Source organism: Lampris incognitus, chromosome 2 (assembly GCF_029633865.1).
Source record: "Lampris incognitus isolate fLamInc1 chromosome 2, fLamInc1.hap2, whole genome shotgun sequence".
Lineage (NCBI taxonomy): Eukaryota > Metazoa > Chordata > Actinopteri > Lampriformes > Lampridae > Lampris > Lampris incognitus.
The window spans coordinates 89631085-89652725 of record NC_079212.1 but is presented as its reverse complement, the minus strand read 5'-3'; the positions used below and the strand labels follow the sequence as shown (position 1 = coordinate 89652725).

Sequence of the window (21641 nt, the reverse complement as noted above, 5' to 3'; positions counted from 1 at the left end):
CCGGGTGGCAGGCTATTCCGTTAATTACCAACACGGGGGATCGCCGGTTCGAATCCCTGTGTTGCCTCCGGCTTGGTCGGGCATCCCTACAGACACAATTGGCCGTGTCTGCGGGTGGGAAGCCGGATGTGGATATGGTGTCCTGGTCGCTGCACTAGCGCCTCCTCTGGTCGGTCGAGGCGTCTGTTCGGCGGGGGGGGGGGGTGCTGGGGGGGAATAGCGTGATCCTCCCACGCGCTACGTCCCCCTGGTGAAACTCCTCACTGTCAGGTGAAAAGAAGCGGCTGGCGACTCCACATGTATGGGAGGAGGCATGTGGTAGTCTGCAGCCCTCCCCGGACCGGCAGAGGGGGTGGAGCAGCGACCGGGACGGCTCGGAAGAGTGGGGTAATTGGCCAAGTACAATTGGGGGAAAAAAGGAGGGGGGGGGTCACATAACTTCCAGCTACAATTATGCTTAATATCTGAACATAGATTTTCAGACTTATGGTCAATTTCTGCGATGCTACATCTTTCTACACTGCTTTTATGGGTTTTGCAGCTTGTGTATTTTGACTTTCGAGAGCTGATCAAAGTAAATCTGCTTCTCTAGTAGTCTAGAGCAATGTTTCTCAACCCAGTCCTCAAGGAACCCCTATCCTGCAGATTTTCATTGTAACCCTGCATAGGGAGCCCTGCTTGTACTTACTCAACCAATCATCTCGCAGCACTTAATTATGCAAGCTGTGCAACGTCTGACAAAATTCATTGCTGATTGGTTGAATAACTACAAACAGGTACCTATTCAGGGTTGCAAAGAAAATATGCAGGATAGGGGTTCCTTGAGGACTGGGTTGAGAAACACTGGTCTAGAGGAAGTCCAGCTCACCATAAACTGCGTGAACCTTCTTTGGACAGCGAGTGTTTATGTGCGGCTCAGCCCGGTGGTGGACTGAGCCGAGCTCTGTGCCAACTGTTCATATGCGGTGAGCACATCAGTATGATTCACACTCGCGATCTGTTTTCCTTTTCTTACCCAGCTCTCCCTGACCAACTGCAGTTACATGAGAAATTACTCACGTTACCCTCTTTTACTAACTGCCCCTTGTCTTTTCTGCCCCGCAGGTCTCCCAAGGAAAACTCGCTCACTCCACAAACTTCGGCACAACACGAGCAGCCTCATCTTCTGACCACTTTTCTAACACCCCTCGTTCATATATTTCCATTGATATCATATACTGTACACACCACGGCCTCAGAGTGAAGATGAACGAGGAGAAACCCTCCGAGTCCGTGGAAACCGCCTCTCCCGAGGAGAACACCATCCCCAATGGGAAGGGCCCGGAGCCGGGGGATGAGACCACGGCATCGGCCAAAACGCATTCCACAGAGGACACTGAGAAGTAGGTACACTGCCATTACTGCAGCATCATTAATCTGAACCTTTCCTTAGGACAACACCCTAGGGAGTACTTTCCATGTAAGAGCCTAATTGTGTTGTACAGTATACCGACTAGAAGATGGGCAGTTGTGCTGATATTGACTGAAAGCCTTTCCTTAGGTGAAACATTTGAACCCTCTTTTGCATCATTACTTGCACTGATTTGCAGGATAGCCCTGAGTCTGCAACTTTGTCAGATTAGTTAAGCATCACAGTTTTGAGGAGCGCCCTCCTTTAGGTGTCATTTACTGCAGGAGCACTCGTGCAGAATGGTTATTGGCGTCGACTCGGTGCTGCGGCCTGCGACTAAGTGAGGGAGTTGTGTCTCCTTGCGTGCATCACATCCCATCACAAACTGTTAGCTGTTAACGGCACACAAAGGGAAACCGGTGTCGCGTAGCTCGCGATCGAGAGGTTCTCTCCCTCAGCGTGGAAGTAAAAGACACGGGAAGCAAGATGACCTGTCCTACAGCGTATCCCCGTACAGCCCAGTGCAGTTCAGCCAAAGCCAAAGCGTTCGTTTAGTAAAAGGTTATCTGTGTGAGGGGTGGAGGGGGTTGTGATGGGGGAATGGGAAAGGCATAGAGGTAGTAAGACACAAAAAGACATCAAAGAAGGTTGAATCAGTTCATCTGGATACAATGTTTATTAGTAAGACACCAAAATACATCAAAGAAGGTTGAATCAGTTCAACTGGATAAAACCTGTCACTTAGTTGAGTGATGAAATGTATCTGTCAATAAACATTGTATCCAGATGAACTGATTTAACCTTCTTTGATGTCTTTTGGTGTCTTACTAATAAACATTGTATCCAGTTGAACTGATTCAACCGTCTTTGAAGATGTCACTTAGTTGAGTGATGAAATGTATCTGTCAATAAACGTTGTATCCAGATGAACCGATTTAACCTGCTTTGATGTCTTTTGGTGTCTTACTAATAAGCATTGTATCCAGATGAACCGATTTAACCTTCTTTGATTTTGTTACCTGGATTATTGAGCGCACATCAAGACCACACCAAAAGACATTTGAAGAAACAACACGGTAACAGCAAGGCTGATTTAATAGTCCTGTCTCCGGTTCTGCGGTATGTTTCCGTTGAGTACCGCTACATGACAGATGCTGATTCTATTTAAATGTAGCTCTCTGGGATACGGATGACAAATAGGTTCAGCAGATTTCGACCCTAAAGTTTCTCCTAGTTATCGCAGCATGACTGAGCGTGTTGTTTCTCCTTTTCTTGTGCTGTCGCTGGATGATGGATGGCGACTCTCTGCACCACTTTGTAGAGAAATTGTGCCCAATAATGAACAGAATGAGAGGTAGGTAAGAACTGATGATCCCTGTTGCCTACCAACACGGGGGATCGCCAGTTCGAATCCCCGTGTTACCTCCGGCTTGGTCGGGCGTCCCTACAGACACAATTGGCCGTGTCTGCGGGTGGAAAGCCGGATGTGGGTGTGTGTCCTGGTCGCTGCACTAGAGCCTCCTCTGGTCGGGGGGGTGGTGGTGGTGGAGGAGGGAACTGGGGGGAACAGCGTGATCCTCCCACACGTTACGTCCCCCTGGTGAAACTCCTCACTGTCAGGTGAAAAGAAGCGGCTGGTGACTCCAGAGGAGGCATGTGGTAGTCTGCAGCCCTCCCCGGATCGGCAGAGGAGGTGGAGCAGAGACCGGGACGGCTCAGAAGAGTGGGGTAATTGGCCACCAAGTACAATTGGGGAGAAAAGGGGGGGGGTAAAAAAAAAGAAAGAATTGATGAGCCAAGAGTAGGTTTCAAATTTAGCATGCTCTTGCTTTTTGATTTTTTTTGTCACCTGACCACATGAGCAGAAACGAGTGCCAGCGGACGCAGAAGCGACATGATGTTTAAATCTGTCTTATAGAAAAAAGAAGCATGTCACTTGTGACGCAAGTCGCCCGTGTCCTCGAGCGGCTGTGCCACGTTGCGTCATTACGACGTGTTCTTATGCCGGTGCTTTTCCCCCTGTGAGTTCCCACAGGAGCCAGGACACGGAGGCCAACCGTGCAGACAGCCAGGAGTTCCTATCAAGCATGGAGGGCAAGAAGACCACGCGCTTTACAGACGTGAGTTCGGACAAGGCCAGGGGAGTATTCCCAAGTACAGCATTCATGTGAAAGTGCGTGTGATCCTTCAGCTTCTAATCTTGCTCTCCATATCTCTCTCCATATTTTTTTTCCCTTTTTCAATGGCACCAGTTTGAGGGGAAGACCTCCTTTGGGATGTCAGTGTTCAACTTGGGAAACGCCATCATGGGAAGTGGAATTCTGGGACTGGCGTATGCCATGGCCAACACCGGGGTCATCCTATTTTTGTGAGTTGCCCATATATGAATGAATTAATGATTGGAGAGGAGAAGAGAATGCGTGGCGCTGACGTCTGATGACGTCATCACTGATAACAACTGTCTGTAATGGCTGTAATTGCAATTTGTAAGGATTATAACCAAATTGGGTCTCCCAGACAGATGTTGCCTGACTCAGTTGATTTCCGTTACGATCGGTCCACTGGAGCTCTGCCTCACGCTGGAAAAGCATACATTTGTCGGTGGTGATTAGACGATTAAATGGAGGTGTTTAGATGGAGGTATTTAGATGGAGGTGATTAGATGATTAGATGACGGTGATTAGATGGAGGTGTTTAGATGATTAGATGGAGGTATTTAGATGGAGGTGATTAGATGATTAGATGGCGGTGATAAGATGGAGGTGTTTAGATGATTAGATGGAGGTGTTTAGATGGAGGTGATTAGATGATTAGATAGAGGTGTTTAGATGGAGATGATTAGATGGAGGTGATTCGATGATTACATGGAGGTGATTAGCTGATTAGATGGAGGTGTTTAGATGGAGGTGATTAGATGATTAGATGGCAGTGATTAGATGATTAGATGGAGATGTTTAGATGGAGGTGATTAGATGATTAGATGGAGGTGTTTAGATGGAGGTAATTAGATGGAGGTGATTCGATGATTACATGGAGGTGATTAGATGATTAGATGGAGGTGTTTAGATGGAGGTGATTAGATGATTAGATGGAGGTGATTAGATGATTAGATGGAGGTGTTTAGATGGAGGTAATTAGATGATTAGATGGAGGTGTTTAGATGGAGGTAATTAGATGGAGGTGATTCGATGATTACATGGAGGTCTTTAGATGGAGGTGATTAGATGATTAGATGGAGGTGTTTAGATGGAGGTGATTAGATGATTAGATGGAGGTGTTTAGATGGAGGTGATTAGATGGAGGTGTCTAGATGGAGGTGATTCGATGATTACATGGAGGTGTTTAGATGGAGGTGATTAGATGGAGGTGTCTAGATGGAGGTGATTCGATGATTACATGGAGGTGTTTAGATGGAGGTGATTAGATGATTAGATGGAGGTGATTAGATGGAGGTGTTTAGATGATTAGATGGAGGTATTTAGATGGAGGTGATTAGATGATTAGATGGCGGTGATAAGATGGAGGTGTTTAGATGATTAGATGGAGGTGTTTAGATGGAGGTGATTAGATGATTAGATAGAGGTGTTTAGATGGAGATGATTAGATGGAGGTGATTCGATGATTACATGGAGGTGATTAGCTGATTAGATGGAGGTGTTTAGATGGAGGTGATTAGATGATTAGATGGCAGTGATTAGATGATTAGATGGAGATGTTTAGATGGAGGTGATTAGATGATTAGATGGAGGTGTTTAGATGGAGGTAATTAGATGGAGGTGATTCGATGATTACATGGAGGTGATTAGATGATTAGATGGAGGTGTTTAGATGGAGGTGATTAGATGATTAGATGGAGGTGATTAGATGATTAGATGGAGGTGTTTAGATGGAGGTAATTAGATGATTAGATGGAGGTGTTTAGATGGAGGTAATTAGATGGAGGTGATTCGATGATTACATGGAGGTCTTTAGATGGAGGTGATTAGATGATTAGATGGAGGTGTTTAGATGGAGGTGATTAGATGATTAGATGGAGGTGTTTAGATGGAGGTGATTAGATGGAGGTGTCTAGATGGAGGTGATTCGATGATTACATGGAGGTGTTTAGATGGAGGTGATTAGATGATTAGATGGAGGTGTTTAGATGGAGGTATTTAGATGGAGGTGATTAGATGATTAGATGGAGGTGTTTAGATGGAGGTGTTTGGGGCAGCCCTGCCAGAACACCCACTAGACCAACACAAGGCTGGGGAACTACAGCTAACTACTGTGAGAGCTTTACCATCACGGCACAGTACAGCAACAGATCAGGCAAAGCAGAACTGTTTGATGAGTAAATGGGTTTGAGATGAATTCTCTTCAGGCCTCGTGGAATGAGGGCAATCAACAGAAAGCCAGGCCTGAGATTAGCTTAATGCAGGCGTAGCTTAGCAATGTCAAAGTAAGATGGTTATAATGATAGACGCTGAAAATAAATAGAGTTCCCACACGCTTTAGTCTACTTTCTGCTGTGAGACGATGCATGAGCACCTCAACAGGAGACACAGCCTCAGCGGGGGCATCTCGTGTCAGGATGAGGGAGTCGTAGACTCACAGCCGCTGGATTCGTCCTCTGGCATTTCACGATGCAGATCTGACATGTATACCTCCCTTCAGTTGCAGAGATTTATCAGCAAGATCTGAGTCACCCCAAAAACACAATGACACGCGATATGAGCTGTGGGGTGTTGGCAAAATTGAGGTACACAAACTAGGACAAATACTTTATGTAAGACGGTTGATTTGAGTTTCTGCCATTAGGGCCTTGGCAACACCAGGCCCACAATGTTGGGCCATCGGTGAGCGTCTGTGACCCTAGTTTTTGCGGTGTGTCCTGCACCATCGGCACTAGTCGGACCCATCAGCAGGTTTTCGGTGAGAGAGATCACTCTGATTGGCTGTTCAGCTTAGTGACTCAGTGCAGAACCTACATGCTAGTTGGCCATGGGCTGTAGTCTTTGGGGTGTGTTCAAGTCCAGCTTTTTGGCCCAGACGGCAGGCGGCGTGAGGCGACGCAACAGTCGGCCTTCATCGCCGCTAGTCGGTTTGGTGTGTCTGGGCTCTTACACCGTCACGTTTTACTCCATCAACAACTGTCTCCCCCGCAAGCCCTTCAGCAGTCTACCAGCTGTAAGGCTGTTCTGTCTGCATATCCACCCGTCCATCCATTATCCGAACTGCTTAGCCTGTTCTCAGGGTCATGGGGATGCTGGAGCCTATCCCAGCAGTCATTGGGCGGCAGGCGGGGAGACACCCTGGACAGGCCACAAGGCCATCACAGGACCAAGACACACATTCACAGCTAGGGACAATTTAGTACATGCGATTCCCCTGACCTACATGTCTTTGGGCTGTGGGAGGAAACCGGAGCACCCGGAGGAAACCCACGCACACACGGGGAGAACATGCAAACTCCACACAGAGGACAACCCGGGGTCCGGGTAGCGTAGCAGTCTATTCCATTGCCGACCAACACGGGGATCGCCAGGTCGGGCGTCCCTCCAGACACAATGGGCCGTGTCTGCGGGTGGAAAGCCGGATGTGGGTATGTGTCCTGGTCGCTGCACTAGCGCCTCTTCTGATTGGTCGGGGCGCCTGTTCTGGGAGGGGGGGGCTGGGGGGTATAGCGTGATCCTCCCACGCGCTACGTCCCCCTGGCGAAACTCCTCACTGTCAGGTGAAAAGAAGCGGCTGGTGACTCCACATGTATGGGAGGAGGCGTGCGGTAGTCTGCAGCCCTCCCCGGATGGGCAGAGGGGGTGGAGCAGCGACCGGGACGGCTCGGAGGAGTGGGGTAATTGGCCGGATACAATTGGGGAGAAAAAAGAGGACAACCCGGGACGACTCCCAAGGTTGGACGACCCCGGGGCTCGAACCCAAGACCTCCTTGCTGTGAGGCGGCCGTCCTAACCACAAAAAGAAAGAAAAATCAGGCTGATGTTTCCAGAAGGTGCTCTCACCAGACGGCACAGGCGACATCACCACTTGACTCTCGTCCTGGTGCTGTTTCTGCACCTCGCGTCGTTAGTGTTGTGTTGTGTTGTGTTGTGTTGTGCTGTGCTGTGTTGTGTTGTGTTGTGTTGTGTTGTGTTGTGCAGTGTTGTGTTGTGTTGTGTGGTGTGGCGTTGTGAGGTCGGCTGGCACCGAGGGTGGCTCTGTGAGTCCCTCCGGGCCTGTGGCCGTGAGCCTTCATAATACTCCTTCCATGAGAAACCTCACACCCCCCTCGTGCAGGCTTCTTTGAGAAAAGGGGCCGGCGGATGAGCTTACGACAGCAGCGCTCCAGCGAGGGGTGCACAAATGTTCCGAATATTTGTATTTATGCCACGGCTTTTTTTAACCCCGGTGTTTTCGCAGACGGGGTGTAATACCCGTTGATTTCCTCCCCTTTTTAGGTCATGAGTACTTTCTTTGTTTTTCGTTTTCCTCACCAGGCTGTATTATTAGATAACATTTCTGTATGTGGATATTCCAGACCCGAGCCCCCCCCCACGGAAGAAACGCTGAGCCAGTTTAAACGTTAGACATCCGTGACCTACTAAAATATCACGCAGCGCTTGTTGAACTCCTTCCCTTGGCAGGCGTCTATGGAGGATTTTCTATCCGGACAGAAAGCTCCTTACTCTGAGCTGAGAGGTGTGACTGCCGTCTCTCAAGCTGTCTGCTGTCTGGGCTGCCTGGAGCGTCACTGTACTCCGCTGTCTCTGGCCCCGTTCATACTTGGCTTTAATATGCGTTTTGTTTTGGGTTTTTGTGATGGGATCACAAGTGGACGGCACTAAATACAAGTGTAAACGACCGCCAAAACGTTTCGTGAACCGGTTACTCAAACCACGTGCCGAGGTGGTCTGGGACGCATCTGACCACATATCTGTTGTAGTGTAAACGCTAATGCGTCCTGATGCGTCCCCGACAAGGACTTCTTCTTCTTCTTTTTCTTCTTTGGAGTAACGAAATCTGCTCACAAGTGGTCAGCAGGACGCATTTGAAGATGCATGGGAGACACAGGTGTAAACGGCGATGTGTCTCGCTGTCCACTTGTGATCCGGTCTCCCAGAACGCTTTTTAAAACCAAGTGTAAACAGGGTCGCTGACACCTGCGCTGGGCATGAAACTAATCTAGGCTGCTCGCGATGCGATGAACACTGCAGTTTGCATGCACTGCGTTTACGCAGCCTCCTTTAGATGCAAAGTTATGTCCCTCAAGCTCCATAGCGCCCCCTCTCAAGACACAAGAATCTTTATTTGTTACGTCTCATTATAAAAGTACAAGAGAGTAAAATTCTTGTGTTTCGGCTCCTCAACACTGCAGCAACATCTGTCCTTTATCCAAACCGCTTATCCTACTCAGGGTCGTGGGGATGCTGGAGCCTGTCCCAGCAGTCATTGGGTGGCAGGCAGGAAGACACGCTGGACAAGCTGCCAGACCATCACAGGGCCGACACACATTCACACCTAGGGACAATTTAGTACGGCCGATTCACCTGACCTACATGTCTTTGGACTGTGAGAGGAAACCCATGCACCACCAGGTTGGACTACCCCAGGACTCGAACCCAGGACCTTCTTGCTGTGAGGTGACTGCGCTAAACACTGCGCCACCGTGCTACCACTACAGCAACAATAGCAATAAAACAACAAAACAGAACAAAAAAGCAGTAATAATAATAAATAGTGTGTGGTGTATGTAAGGTGCCTCGTGTGTGTGTGTGTAAACTGATGATCCGCTGAAGACCATAGGTCAGTACCAGTCAGTCCGGCACCAGGCTTAGTGTCTTTGCGGTTGTAGGCAGTACAGTTCCCATGCCAGTCAGGACGCTCCAGTCAGGACGCTCTCGGTTATGCCTCTGTAGAAGGCCCGTAGAATCCTGGGCCCCGTGCCGAGCTTCTTCAGTCGCCTGAGGTGAAAGAGGCGCTGGTGTGCCTTTTCCACCACATGGCTGGTGTGTTCACCCCAGGCGAGGTCCTCGGTAATGTGGACACCGAGGAACTTGAAGCTCTTAACCCTCTCTACAGCAGTCCCGTTGATGGTGATGGGGTCCAGCCTGCCCCCTCTCTTCCTGAAGTCCACAATCAGTTCCTGTGCACATCTGCACCTTTGCATGCAACGTAGCACGGCTGCCCGAGCTGTGCAGAGACAGAAAGCCAGGACACGAGGAAACGGTAGTCTGTTTGCACAACTCAAGGCTGTGATGTATCGGCGTGTTCCGGCCCCTGTTGTCCTCTGACCGGTTTGCTGTGCTCGGGCTGAGAAGCACCTGGTTCAGCTGTATTTTGCTGGAAGATGTGCGGTGAGCACTCTCCCAGACAGGAAGTCAGGGTCAGAGGCAAGTGGAAGCCGTTTTCTTTATAACCCACAGAAACCTAGAGGGTGGTACCCGCCTCGCTCTTTTCCCCCGCTTCTTGTTTTTTTCTTCTGCCAGTCTACAGTATCATCCTGAATCTGATCCAGGACACTGATTCAAAAGGGGACAGAGAAGACTTCAAGGAGAGGAGTCATTGCCTTTTACAACATAGAGAGAAAAACAATGACACGTGGGCGTCCGGGCAGCGTAACGGTCTATTCCGTTACCTACCAACACGGGGTTCGGCGGTTCGAATCCCCGTGTTACCTCCGGCTTGGTCGGGCATCCCTACAGACACAATTGGCCGTGTCTGCGAGTGGGAAGCCGGATGTGAGTATGTGTCCAGGTCGCTGCACTAGCGCCTCCTCTGGTCGGTAGGGGGCGTCTGTTCGGGGGGGATGGGGAATTGGGGGGGAATAGCGTGATCCTCCCACGCACTACATCCCCCTGGCGAAACTCCTCACTGTCAGGTGAAAAGAAGTGGCTGGCGACTCCACATGTATGGGAGGAGGCATGTGGTAGTCTGCAGCCCTCCCTGGATCGGCAGAGGGGGCGGAGCAGTGACCAGGGCGGCTCGGAGGAGTGGGGTAATTGACCGGGTACAATTGGGGAAAATCCAGAAACAACGGCACATTAATGGATACTGCTGCAAATGAACGAGGAAAGAAGACATGGCCTCTCTTGGTGTTTGGGTTAGGCAGCTAGGCAGGCTGGTACCGTTGCCTGTACTGACCCAGTCGACTAGTGGGAGAACAACGCCGCCTGTAAAGATGAACCACGAAGGGTTCATCTAGCGACACAGTCCTCCGGTCTGGCTTGTGCAGATCTCTGTGAGGCGTGACACGTCGGTCCGCTCCATCCGACCGCTTGTCAGTCCGGCCTTAATTGTACACGAGTGTGTGTCCTGAAGGGAGCCACGCCGTCTTGACTGGTGGGGCTGCTTCAAGTGCATGAGCATGTTCATCGAAGAAGAGATGTCAGCGTGTTATTGCTGTGAAAAATACCCCAATTTTTTGAATGATTTTTCATCCAACAAGGAGCGCGTCTATGATTTATAAAGAGCTGGTTGAGCCAGCACCTCCACTTCTGAGGCCATGGTTCTCCACCGGAAAATGGTGGCCTGCTCCCTCCGGGTTGGGGATGAGTTGTTGCCTCAAGTTGAAGGAGTTCAGGTATCTCGGGGTCTTGTTCACGGGTGAGGGTAGGATGGAGCGGGAGATTGACAGGCGGATTGGTGCAGCATCAGCAGTAATGCGGACGTTGTACCGGACCGTTGTGGTGAAGAAGGAACTGAGCCAGAAGGCAAAGCTCTCAGTTCACCAGTCAGTCTTCGTTCCAACCCTCACCTATGGTCATGAGCTTTGGGTAGTGACCGAAAGGGTGAGATCGCGGATACAAGCGGCTGAAATGAGTTTCCTCCGTAGGGTGTCTGGGCTCAGCCTTAGAGATATAGGGTGAGGAGCTCAGACATCCGGAGGGAGCTTGGAGTAGAGCCGCTGCTCCTTCATGCCGAAAGGAGCCAGTTGGGGTGGTTCGGGCATCTGATTAGGATGCCTCCTGGGCGCCTTCCTTTGGAGGTTTTCCAGGCACGGCCAACTGGGAGGAGACCCCGGGGTAGACCCTGAACTCGCCGGAGGGACTACATGTCCAATCTGGTCTGGGAACGCCTTGGGATCCTGCAGGAGGAGCTGGAGGGCGTTGCTGGGGAGAGGGACGTCTGAAGTGCCCTACTTAGCTCGCTGCCACCACGACCCGACCCCGGAGAAGCGGATGAGGTGAGATGAGACAGTTGAAGCTGTGCCCAGTCCATTTTGAACTTTACTTGCTGGGCTCAGCGTATAATGGAGGACAGCGGCGAGGATGACGACCTTTGCTGTATCGAAACCAAGGCCAGAACGTGAATCGGGTCATCACACATCTGTAGCTCGCCATGAGAGTCTCCATCTCGTACCCTCACTCAGTGGCCTGAAATATTATATAGTGTTTAGTGAGTTTCCTCGGCGTGTACCGAGGCATGAGCGGATTGCTGGCCCCGGCCTGAGCAGGACTATGGCGGGGTGGTGTTGGTGGTGGTGGTGGTGGGGGGTGTTGGAGTGAGTGACCAAGTGTGTCGATCTGTGTGACGGACGGTCAGCAGATCTGTCCTCCCACTACCATCTCACTAACTGACTGCTGGACTCCAAGTCAGGCCCGCATTCCTCTGCCCAGGCACACACACACACACACACACACACACACACACACACACACACACACACACACACACACACACACACACACACACACACACACACACACACAACGTGTGAAAGGGCTGTGAGTTGAAGCTGGGGTGAACGATCTGCTTCTCTGCCATCTGAGTTAAGGGAGGGCGAGTGGGAGAAAGAGAATGAGCGAGACGGGAGGAGCGGGACAGAAGGAAATGGCAAAAGACAAATAGAGAAAGAGAGGAGGGGGGGGAGTTAGAGCGTGTCCCTTGCCAAAAACACAAAAAAAAAATCACAACAAGTAGGAAATAGTTGGAATGAAGAGGACCTGCCCAGACAAAGTCAGCAGACCGAGGCCTTTGCTGGTGACCACATCAGGATGTTTGGCCTGAGTGAGGCGCCCAACCATGGGAGCAGTGGGTTCGGTGGATGTGGACCAAAGAGTTCAGTATTTTTCCTCTCACTTACATTCACACTGTAGGCATTCAGCTGAAATTCGTATCCAAGGCAACCTACGATGAAGGCACCAGCCGTTAAAGGGCGTCCCGGTGGCGTAGCGGTCTGCTCCGTTGCCTACCAACGCGGGGGTCGCCAGTTCGAGTCCCCGTGTTACCTCCGGCTTGGTCGGGCGTCCCTACAGACACAGTTGGCCGTGTCTGCGGGTGGGAAGCCGGATGTGGGGATGTGTCCTGGTCGCTGCACTAGCGCCTCCTCTGGTCGGCCGGGGCGCCTGTTCGGCCGGGGGGGGGGGGGGGGGATAGCGTGATCCTCCCACGTGCTACGTCCCCCTGGAGAAACTCCTCACTGTCAGGGGAAAGGAAGTGGCTGGCGACTCCACATGTATGGGAGGAGGCATGTGGTAGTGTGCAGCCCTCCCCGGATTGTCAGAGGGGGTGGAGCAGTGACCGGGGACGGCTCGGAAGAGCGGGGTAATTGGCCAAGTACAATTGGGGAGAAAATGGTGGAACCCCCCCCCCCCCAAAAAAGTGGTAATAGTCTAGTAGTAATTAGTGCACAAGTCAGTGCCAGGGCGTTTCTGAGCAGACGGCTGCTGTACAGAAGGCATGAAGAGAAGAGGCTGACCAAAGGAAGGTAATTAAGGACGCAGGCTAGTGAATCGGAGGGGATGTGATTTGTTATGATGGAAGATGGGGAAGGGGGGATTTTGGCTGTTTCGACTGAAAGCTGGAAGGCCGGTCCACTTTTGTAAAGCGACGAGGGAGAACATTAATGTCGTCAAAGAGCGGCTCACACTGCGGCTCTCCTCCTCATACAGCCGGTCTCTGTGCTCGCTTGGAAAGATCCAAAAACGTCCCCCCCCATTACACCCGCCCGTCTGGTGCGTGCGGTTACTTCCTGTGGCAGAGCGGCCGGCTCGGCACAACTGGAGTCCGGCCCCGGGTGAACCGGAACCGCCGGGGGGTCCTGTCCTCAAACGCATTCTCGGTTCTGACATCCAGAAACCATACCCCTGCGATGCAGCTGGGTAAATAGCTTGCCATGCAGTGGACAGCGTGGGAATGTCCTCTGGACGGCCGAGACATTTTCCACAAGCTGTCCATGTTGCCAAGGAAAAGGCTCTGCGTCTGTCAACACGATCAGCTGAAATGAATGTTGTTATGATTATTACTTGTGTGCGTCCTTTGTAGGGTACTCCTAACGGTGGTGGCGGGCCTCTCGTCGTACTCCATCCATTTGCTGCTGAAGTCGTCCGGAATTGTAGGTATGTAGCCCCGAGTAAACTAACCCACCGCCTGTGTGGAGATGTTCAGCGCCAACAGAGAGGGGTTCCGAACCCTGGAGTGTAGGAGGAGCAGAAGGGTGGTGGTGTCGTGATTAGCGAGACAGCCAGAATGTCCGTGGAAATAAGCATCGTGGATCTCTAAAATGGGCCTGTAGGGTGTCCGGGTAGTGTGGCGGTCTATTCCGTTGCCTACCAACATGGGGATCGCCGGTTCGAATCCCCGCATTGCTTCCGGCTTGGTCGGGCATCCCCACAGACACAACTGGCCGTGTCTGTGGGTGGGAAGCCGGATGTGGGTATGTGTCCTGGTCGCTGCCTCCTCTGGTCGGTCGGGGCGCTTGTTCGGGGGGGGGGGACAGGGGGAAATAGTGTGAGCCTGCCACGTGCTACGTCCCCCTGGTGAAACTCCTCACTGTCGGGTGAAAAGAAGCAGCTGGCGACTCCACATGTATTGGAGGAGGCATGTGGTAGTCTGCAGGCCTCCCCGGATTGGTAGAGGGGGTGAAGCAGCTACCGGGACGGCTCGGAAGAGTGGGGTAATTGGCCAAGTACAACTGGGGAGAAAAAGGGGGCAAAATAGAAAATAAATAAATAAATAAAACGAGCTGCAGCAAGACATCGTGTCCCCGCCAGCTTTAAGCTTGCTGTCACCTGTAGTTGTTCCCCCAAAACACAATTTAACTGCCTTGTATTATCCAGCAGGACACCCGGAACAGAGTCGAGCTTTCTAGAAGTCTCCGTTTTGCAGCTCCATGTCTTGCAATGATGGCCTCGCTGCAAAAGAATATGTTGTTGTCTGCTATTTGTGCCTCAGGTATCCGTGCTTATGAGCAGCTGGGCTACAGGGCCTTTGGGACGCCAGGCAAGATGGCTGCAGGCATTGCCATCACACTACAGAACATTGGAGGTGAAGCATTTGTCACACACTCTCTGCCATCTTGCCATTCAAAGCACACTAATACACACACATACACACACACACACACACACACAGTGTGCAGACACAAACTCCGTGTGTGCGTTTTTGCAAGTAGTGCTAACCTTTTAGCTCTGCTAACGGTTTCCCCTTCTGCCTTTTTAAAAATGTGATGTGGTTTATGTGATGACAGGTCAGCATGGGTATGAAATGGATGTTCAGATGTGGGTCACTGGCAATCTAAATATAGACAATGACAAATTGTTACCCATTAGCAAGGGGAAAGTATGTGCCTACCTTCCTTACTTCGCATTATTTTTTTGCCCAGTCCTGCAGGATATATATACTATATATGTATGTATGTATGTATGTATGTATGTATGTATGTATGTATGTATGTATGTATGTATATGTGTGTGTGTATATACACACACACACACACATATATATATACATACATATATATATACATATATAAAATTCATGATGTCAATCAATCCACAAAACATCAGATTTATCACTTCGTTCTTGTCTTCATCGTTTCCTGTAATATTGTCCCCAGGACAACACTTGCTGGATGGACACTGTGAGTTTATGTGGGTCCTGGACAGACTTAGGATGTGTGCTCAGTAGGTTCTGTATGTGTTTGAGCCTCCTGCACTGTACTTACATATTGTTACGACTAGAGTTAAGGCAATTTTATTTGTATAGCCCAATATCACAAATCACAAATGTGCCTCAGTGGGCTTTACAGCAACACAACGTTCTGTCCTTAGACCCTCGCGTCGGATAAGGAACAACTCCCTAAAAAAAACCTTTAACAGGGAGGAAAAACTAGGAAGAACCCTCAGGGAGAGCAATAGAGGAGGAGCTCTCTCCCAAGACGGACAGCGTGCAATGGATGTTGTGTTTACACAATTTACACAATACAACATCGAAAGAGGATAACACAATTATAATGGAATTACAACATATATGAAGAATATGATGAGCAGGATGCCAAGCAGTGCCTGGTGGTGACCACCATCACCATGGAGACCTGGGAGGAAGACAGACTATACGTGCACACGGGAGACTCACATCACACCATTCACATACACAGGAGAAGAGAAAGGAGAAGACATCATTCAGAGAGAGAGAAAAGATGTGAGAGAAGAGATCAGTTTACAGTAGTCAATAATCTATACTCTATAATCTCATCAGCACAACAGTGGTTGGTAAATTAATTGAGACAGAAACTGATCCACCATGCAGTACAGGTTGTGAAGCACTCAATTTAAAGGCAACTAATTGTAGGTTAAAGCAGAAAGATGAGCTTTCATTTTGGATTTAAAGGACTCAACGGACTCCGATTGCAGCAAACAGGTTATTCCACAAGAACAGGGCTCGATAGGAAAAAGGCCCTGCTGCCAGCTGACTTATCTTTAACTTTGGGTACACAAGGAGCCCTCTATTTTGAGAGTGTAGCGCTTGGGATGGAATGTACGGGTTAAGGACATCAGACAGGTATGATGGGGCAAGCCCATGTAGGATTAAATAAGTCATCAGAAGCACCTTGAAGTTTAACATGGATATGAAGCCAATGAAGGGAGGCAAGAATTGATGTAATATGATTAAATTGTCAAGCATTAGCATACTAGCTGCAGCATTCTGAACCATCTGAAGACTTTTAGTACTAGAATGTGGCAGACCTGACAACAGAACCTTACAGTAATCAAGTGTGGGTGAAATTAATGCATGTATTAAGAGTCTCTGCATCAGCCATGGACAGAAAAGACCGAATTTCAGCTATGTTACATAAGTGAAAAAAGGCAGTCTTGGTGATTTCTTTAATGTGCCTGTCAAAGGAAAGGCTGGGACTAAACGTAACACCAAGATTTTTGGCTGCCACACTTTGTGACAGTTGTCGATTGTTATTGTTACTTGATCAAATTGGTGTCTGTGTCTAGCAGGGCCAATGACCAGCATCTCAGTTTTATCTGAATTTAAAATCAGGAAATTTAGCGACAACCAATTTTTTCAAAGCAGCCAAGCAGGCCTTTAAATTAGTGATTTGAGTACAATCACCAGCCTTTACGGGCACATACAGCTGAGTATCATCCGCATAGCAATGGAAATGTATTCCATAACAGCGTATAATTTGGCCAAGAGGTGAAATATAAAGAGAGAAAAGCAGAGGGCCATGAACTGAGCCCTGAGGTGTGCCATATTTAACATCAGAGAATTTCGATGTTTTATACTAAGTACAATGTGTTTTTCCAGATAAGTAGGACTTAAGCCAAGAGAGAGCTAAGCCAGAGACGCCAAAATTACAACTTACTCTGTCTAATAGTATACAGTGATCAGTGGTGTCAAAGGCTGCACTGAGGTCCAGCAGTAGAGGCACAGAGGTGGAATCAGAGTCCATAGCTAGTAGAAGATCATTCACTACTCTGGTCAGAGCAGTTTCAGTGGTGTGACAGGCCCTGAAAGCTGATTAAAAGGGGTCATATAGATAGTTTTCTTCTATATGAGTCAAAACTTGTTGATTCACAACTCTCTCTAGTACTTTAGAAAAGCATGGAAGATTAGAGACTGGTCGATAGTTATTAAGAGACCCCTATTGGAGCTGTGTGCATTTTTTTTCTGATTAGTTGTGTGTGTGTGTAAGTTTCACATTTTGTATATTTTCATAATAACTTACATCTGCCCCTATACCTATCCTTCACAGCCATGTCCAGTTACCTGTACATAGTCAAGTATGAGTTTCCTCTGGTCATTCAGGCCTTCCTCAAGGTGGACAAGCCTGCAGGGTGAGTGGCCTTTTGCCTTTGCTTTTTATACATAACAATTGATATAACGTATGCCTTTAACATGAACCGACATCAGGTCCACGGGAAACGTAGCCATGGAAATGTCATATGGGGAGAAAGCGCATATCCCATAGATGTAATTTTCTTGGCTAGGGATAAAGAAGCTTTAATCTCAGTGTGGCAAGCATTTGTCCTGAGAACAGCTGTGAGAGTAACCCTGGGAGGAGAGGGCAGCATGGCCACGGAGAGGCACACATCTATACACAGCAAGACTGTTGGGCTGGGAATGTAAACTATAGGATATCAGTGGCTGGTGCAGGTGGCCTTAAAGCGATAAACAGCCTTGATTTTCGTTTAAAAAAAGTGTTACAGTACAATTACTCCACACACACACTCATACACACACAGAGGATAGAAAACCCTGCAATGCAGGCATATGGAATGGCACTCCTGGGTGCCGATTTGAGGACAGATGTGTTTTGTGCATGCAATTGATTCATAGAAGCCCGGTTTAGAGTTTCAGAATATATACTTCACTATATCTTTTCTGGTGTCAATATATATTCTTGTATGAGTATCAGTGCTCAGTGCTGCATGCAGTGGCAGACAGGCAGTGTTTTGGTTAAAGGAAGTTCTGTAATGCCTCTGCAGCATATTATCCTCTGAATGTTAACATGGTCGTCCACTGGTATGAGTGTCCATAAGTCTGTGTCTGCATGCATGTATAGTCAGTAAGTCTGTCTGTGCACGAGCTGTCCAGGGCTCTCAATAAAATCACCGAATAACAGACCGATGCTATACCCATTTGTTTGTGCACACGTTTGTTGAACCAGTCAAACTGTTATAACGCTGCTGGTCTGTCAGCAGGGGTATCGAATGAGTTTGGATATTTGTGCATCTTTACATGGCCTGTCTTATCAGGTTTCCTGCCATTGCTCACGCACATTTTGTATTTTCAGTGTGTTAGTGAATTTGTGTGTTTTTCAAAATCGACGAGTTTATTGTGTGCAGGTGCCAGATTGCTGGGCAGCCCATATGGGTGGACTGACAGCGGATTGGATGAAGCTGTGTATTTTGGAAAAAAAATGCGTGTGGGCTACAGATGCTGCATCTCTATGACGTCTGACACCTCATGAAAGACATGAAATTAATCATCCCTCACCGCATCGATCCAAAAATAGCCACCCCCCCCCGGACACGGCGCTGTTGTGAATGGAGGTGTAATGTGCGGTGGAGTGTGTGTGTCATATGTCTTTCCACCTTGACTCATTCACCTCTTCCATACAGTCAACCTGCGATGTTTTTCTGCACCCCAGTGTCACAACGCCTGTCCAGGGCTCACAGTGATAGACAGCGTCTAGACCTTGGACTTGATTCTTCACACCATTCCCCACTGGTTGTTGGATGCCAGAGGATTGTCATAGTGGTCCACTTAATTGGGCTACTCAGTTGGTCAGTCAGTTGGTCATATGGTCATTCAGTCAATCGGTCAGTCATATGGTCATTCATTCAGTCGGTCGGTCATATGGTCATTTTGTCAGTCGATCAGTGGGTCGGTCATATGATCATTCAGTCGGTCGGTTGGTCATATGGTCATTCAGTCGGTTGGTCGATCAGTCGGTCATTCAGTCGGTCGGTCATATGGTCGGACAGTTGGTCATTAAGTCAGTCAGTCAGTCGGTCGGTCATATGGTTGGTCAGTTGGTCATTGAGTCAGTCAGTCATAGCTGAATATGAGTGAGCTGTGTTTTCGACTGGTATTGGAGATGCTTAGATTTTATTCAGGGACATGTCCCCTGTAAAGGTTTGGTGTCAGGGGGAAAACAGGGATGATTTGTGTGTGGCATAGTATGCTTAGCTGTGTACGTAGTAAGTTTGTGTTGGCCTTAAGATTTACCACCTGTGACTGGTAAGTCTTCAGACTTTACACCGTAATCGGTGATGCACACATCTAGGCACGATAAACCACATCCTGCTATCGACTGCTTTTGCCCTTGCCTTCTTGATCAATACCTGACACCAACCACTGAACATGGGGACATGGACTTCAGACTCACTGGCGTGTTTAAGTTTAAGTGCCCCTATTTTCTCTCCCCTCCTCTCCTCCAGTGAATGGTACATGAATGGGAACTACCTGGTGATCATCGTGTCGATAGCAGTGATCCTTCCTCTGGCTCTGATGAAGCAGCTGGGTGAGTGGCAGCTTCTGCATCACAGCATCAGTGCTCTCACTAGTCTGCCTGTCTCACATTCTGATGCCTGCTCTCTGTTCTGCACGAAAAAAGAAAAATAGATTAGGACTGCATATTAAATAAAACAAGTCAGTAGATGAAAAGGTAAACCGAGACTGATGGATAAGTAAGAACAAGCTCAAATTAAAATCGTTGCCTTCTGAGGAAAAGTCCAACGACCTTGAAATATTTTCCATTTTACTGATTTGGCCATTACCCTACCGAGAACAGAGAGTGAAAACTGTGGTAATGAATGTGTGCGGGTAGACCTAAGAAATATATAATGAAATCAAGTCAAATTTATTAATTTAGCGCTTTAAATGATCTAGCTAGTTTGCACCAAAGTGGTTTACAAAACAGGAGGAAGAAAAAAGATGGATAAGACGGTGAGAGCACAAATAAAAGCAATATGTATAAAAGCCAAGAAGAATGTGTAGCGAATTCGGGGGGCAGCCAGGAACCGCCGCAACAAGGACGCGAACCCAGGTCTCCTGCACCACGGGCAACTACATTAACCAGTCGACTAAAGGGTCCGACCTGTTAGCCAACTAGCTAGCGAGTCTACTCATTCATGCTCATTACACCACCCCTCTTCTTCGGGAAGTGCATCCCCATGCTTCAGCATACCAGCTCCCTCACGCCTCTGGGCACACGTGCTTCTGATGGCCTCACGGTCTCACCAGCCCACTTCTGACACCAAATGTAGTGAATTCGGGGGGCAGCCGGGAACTGCTGCAGCTGGGATGCGAACCCGGGTCGCCTGCACCAGTCGCCCGTGGTGCAGGCGACCCGGGTTCGCATCCTGGCTGGCCCGTGAATTCACTACATATGATATAAAAACTGTCAGACACAGTGTACGGCAAGTGGATCGAAACCATTTTGAAACGATAAGTCTACTATCACTCACATGCTAACGCAGATCTAGCGGGTGGCCTTCCTCACAACATACCTCCCCTCCCCTATGGTCTCCCACTGTCTACAGCTAGTACACAAAGATGCTGATGTTGTGTTAATTACCAGATGACGTGGCAGTAAACACTTGATGATAACCTTGTTGGTCTCATTACTCCACTGTAGAGCTTCCTGCCAATACTCAAATTACCACATGGTCATGCAGAAGGGTGCCAAGATGGCCTCAGCACTATACCTCCGACAGGTTTCTTAGTCTGTTATACTTAAATAGTCATTTGTATTGATTTATCAGATTATGTCTCCTCATCCTCTTAATTACACAACTATATAAGATACAATTGTGTTGTAAAGAAACTGGTGCAGATTATGTGAACGATTTGAGTGCCATCTCCTGGTTATCGCCGCCTCTTCTATGGACATCCCAGTGGATCTCCTGCTGGCACCATTGCTCACGTTTACTATTTTTCTGACTAAGCGGGAAAGCAGAGGAAATTATAAGATGTGGTCCTAGGCCATGTGGCGTTTGCCCACAATATGGCTCTCGCGCCAGCTATTTCTGGGTTCTTTACTTTATTAATGATGATGATCCTCCTCTTTGCAACATGAACTCTATCTTCTACATAACTGACTGATCGTTCCGTTGACAGGAGGATTATAGATAACCCTGCTCCGTCCCTCTCCCTATGGTTGCGCCCATTTCTTCTTCTCCTCTACTTTTTCCCCTTCTGTCAGCACATACATACATATAATTCAATTTTATTAGCATCTCTCTTCGTTTGAGCTGTACAGCGGAGATGTACGTACTACCTTGGTGCTTCCAGCCAGACCAGATTTCTTTTGGGGGGGGGGTTCCACCTTTTTCTCCCCAGTTGTACCTAGCCAATTGCCCCACTCTTCCGAGCCATCCCGGTCTTTGCTCCATCGCCTCTGCCGATCCGGGGAGGGCTGCAGACTACCACACGCCTCCTCCAATACATGGTGGGGTCACCAACTGCTTCTTTTCACCTGACAGTGAGGGGTTTCACCAGGGGGACGTAGTGCGTGGGAGGATCACGCTATTCCCCC

The 21641-nt window shown here is 48.8% G+C and overlaps 1 protein-coding gene across 1 annotated transcript in view; it reads left to right on the top strand.

Annotated features, from left to right (window-relative positions):
- Positions 1 to 21641, top strand: part of LOC130108489 (sodium-coupled neutral amino acid transporter 3-like) — an 84158-nt gene that overhangs the window by 44555 nt on the left and 17962 nt on the right. The window contains exons 2-8 of the mRNA XM_056275441.1: positions 1105 to 1382; positions 3417 to 3510; positions 3643 to 3758; positions 13631 to 13704; positions 14540 to 14632; positions 17352 to 17433; positions 19543 to 19625. Of these exons, the coding sequence (XP_056131416.1) occupies positions 1246 to 1382; positions 3417 to 3510; positions 3643 to 3758; positions 13631 to 13704; positions 14540 to 14632; positions 17352 to 17433; positions 19543 to 19625 (679 nt within the window). The 5' untranslated portion in view covers positions 1105 to 1245. The remainder of the gene's footprint in view (positions 1 to 1104; positions 1383 to 3416; positions 3511 to 3642; positions 3759 to 13630; positions 13705 to 14539; positions 14633 to 17351; positions 17434 to 19542; positions 19626 to 21641) is intronic.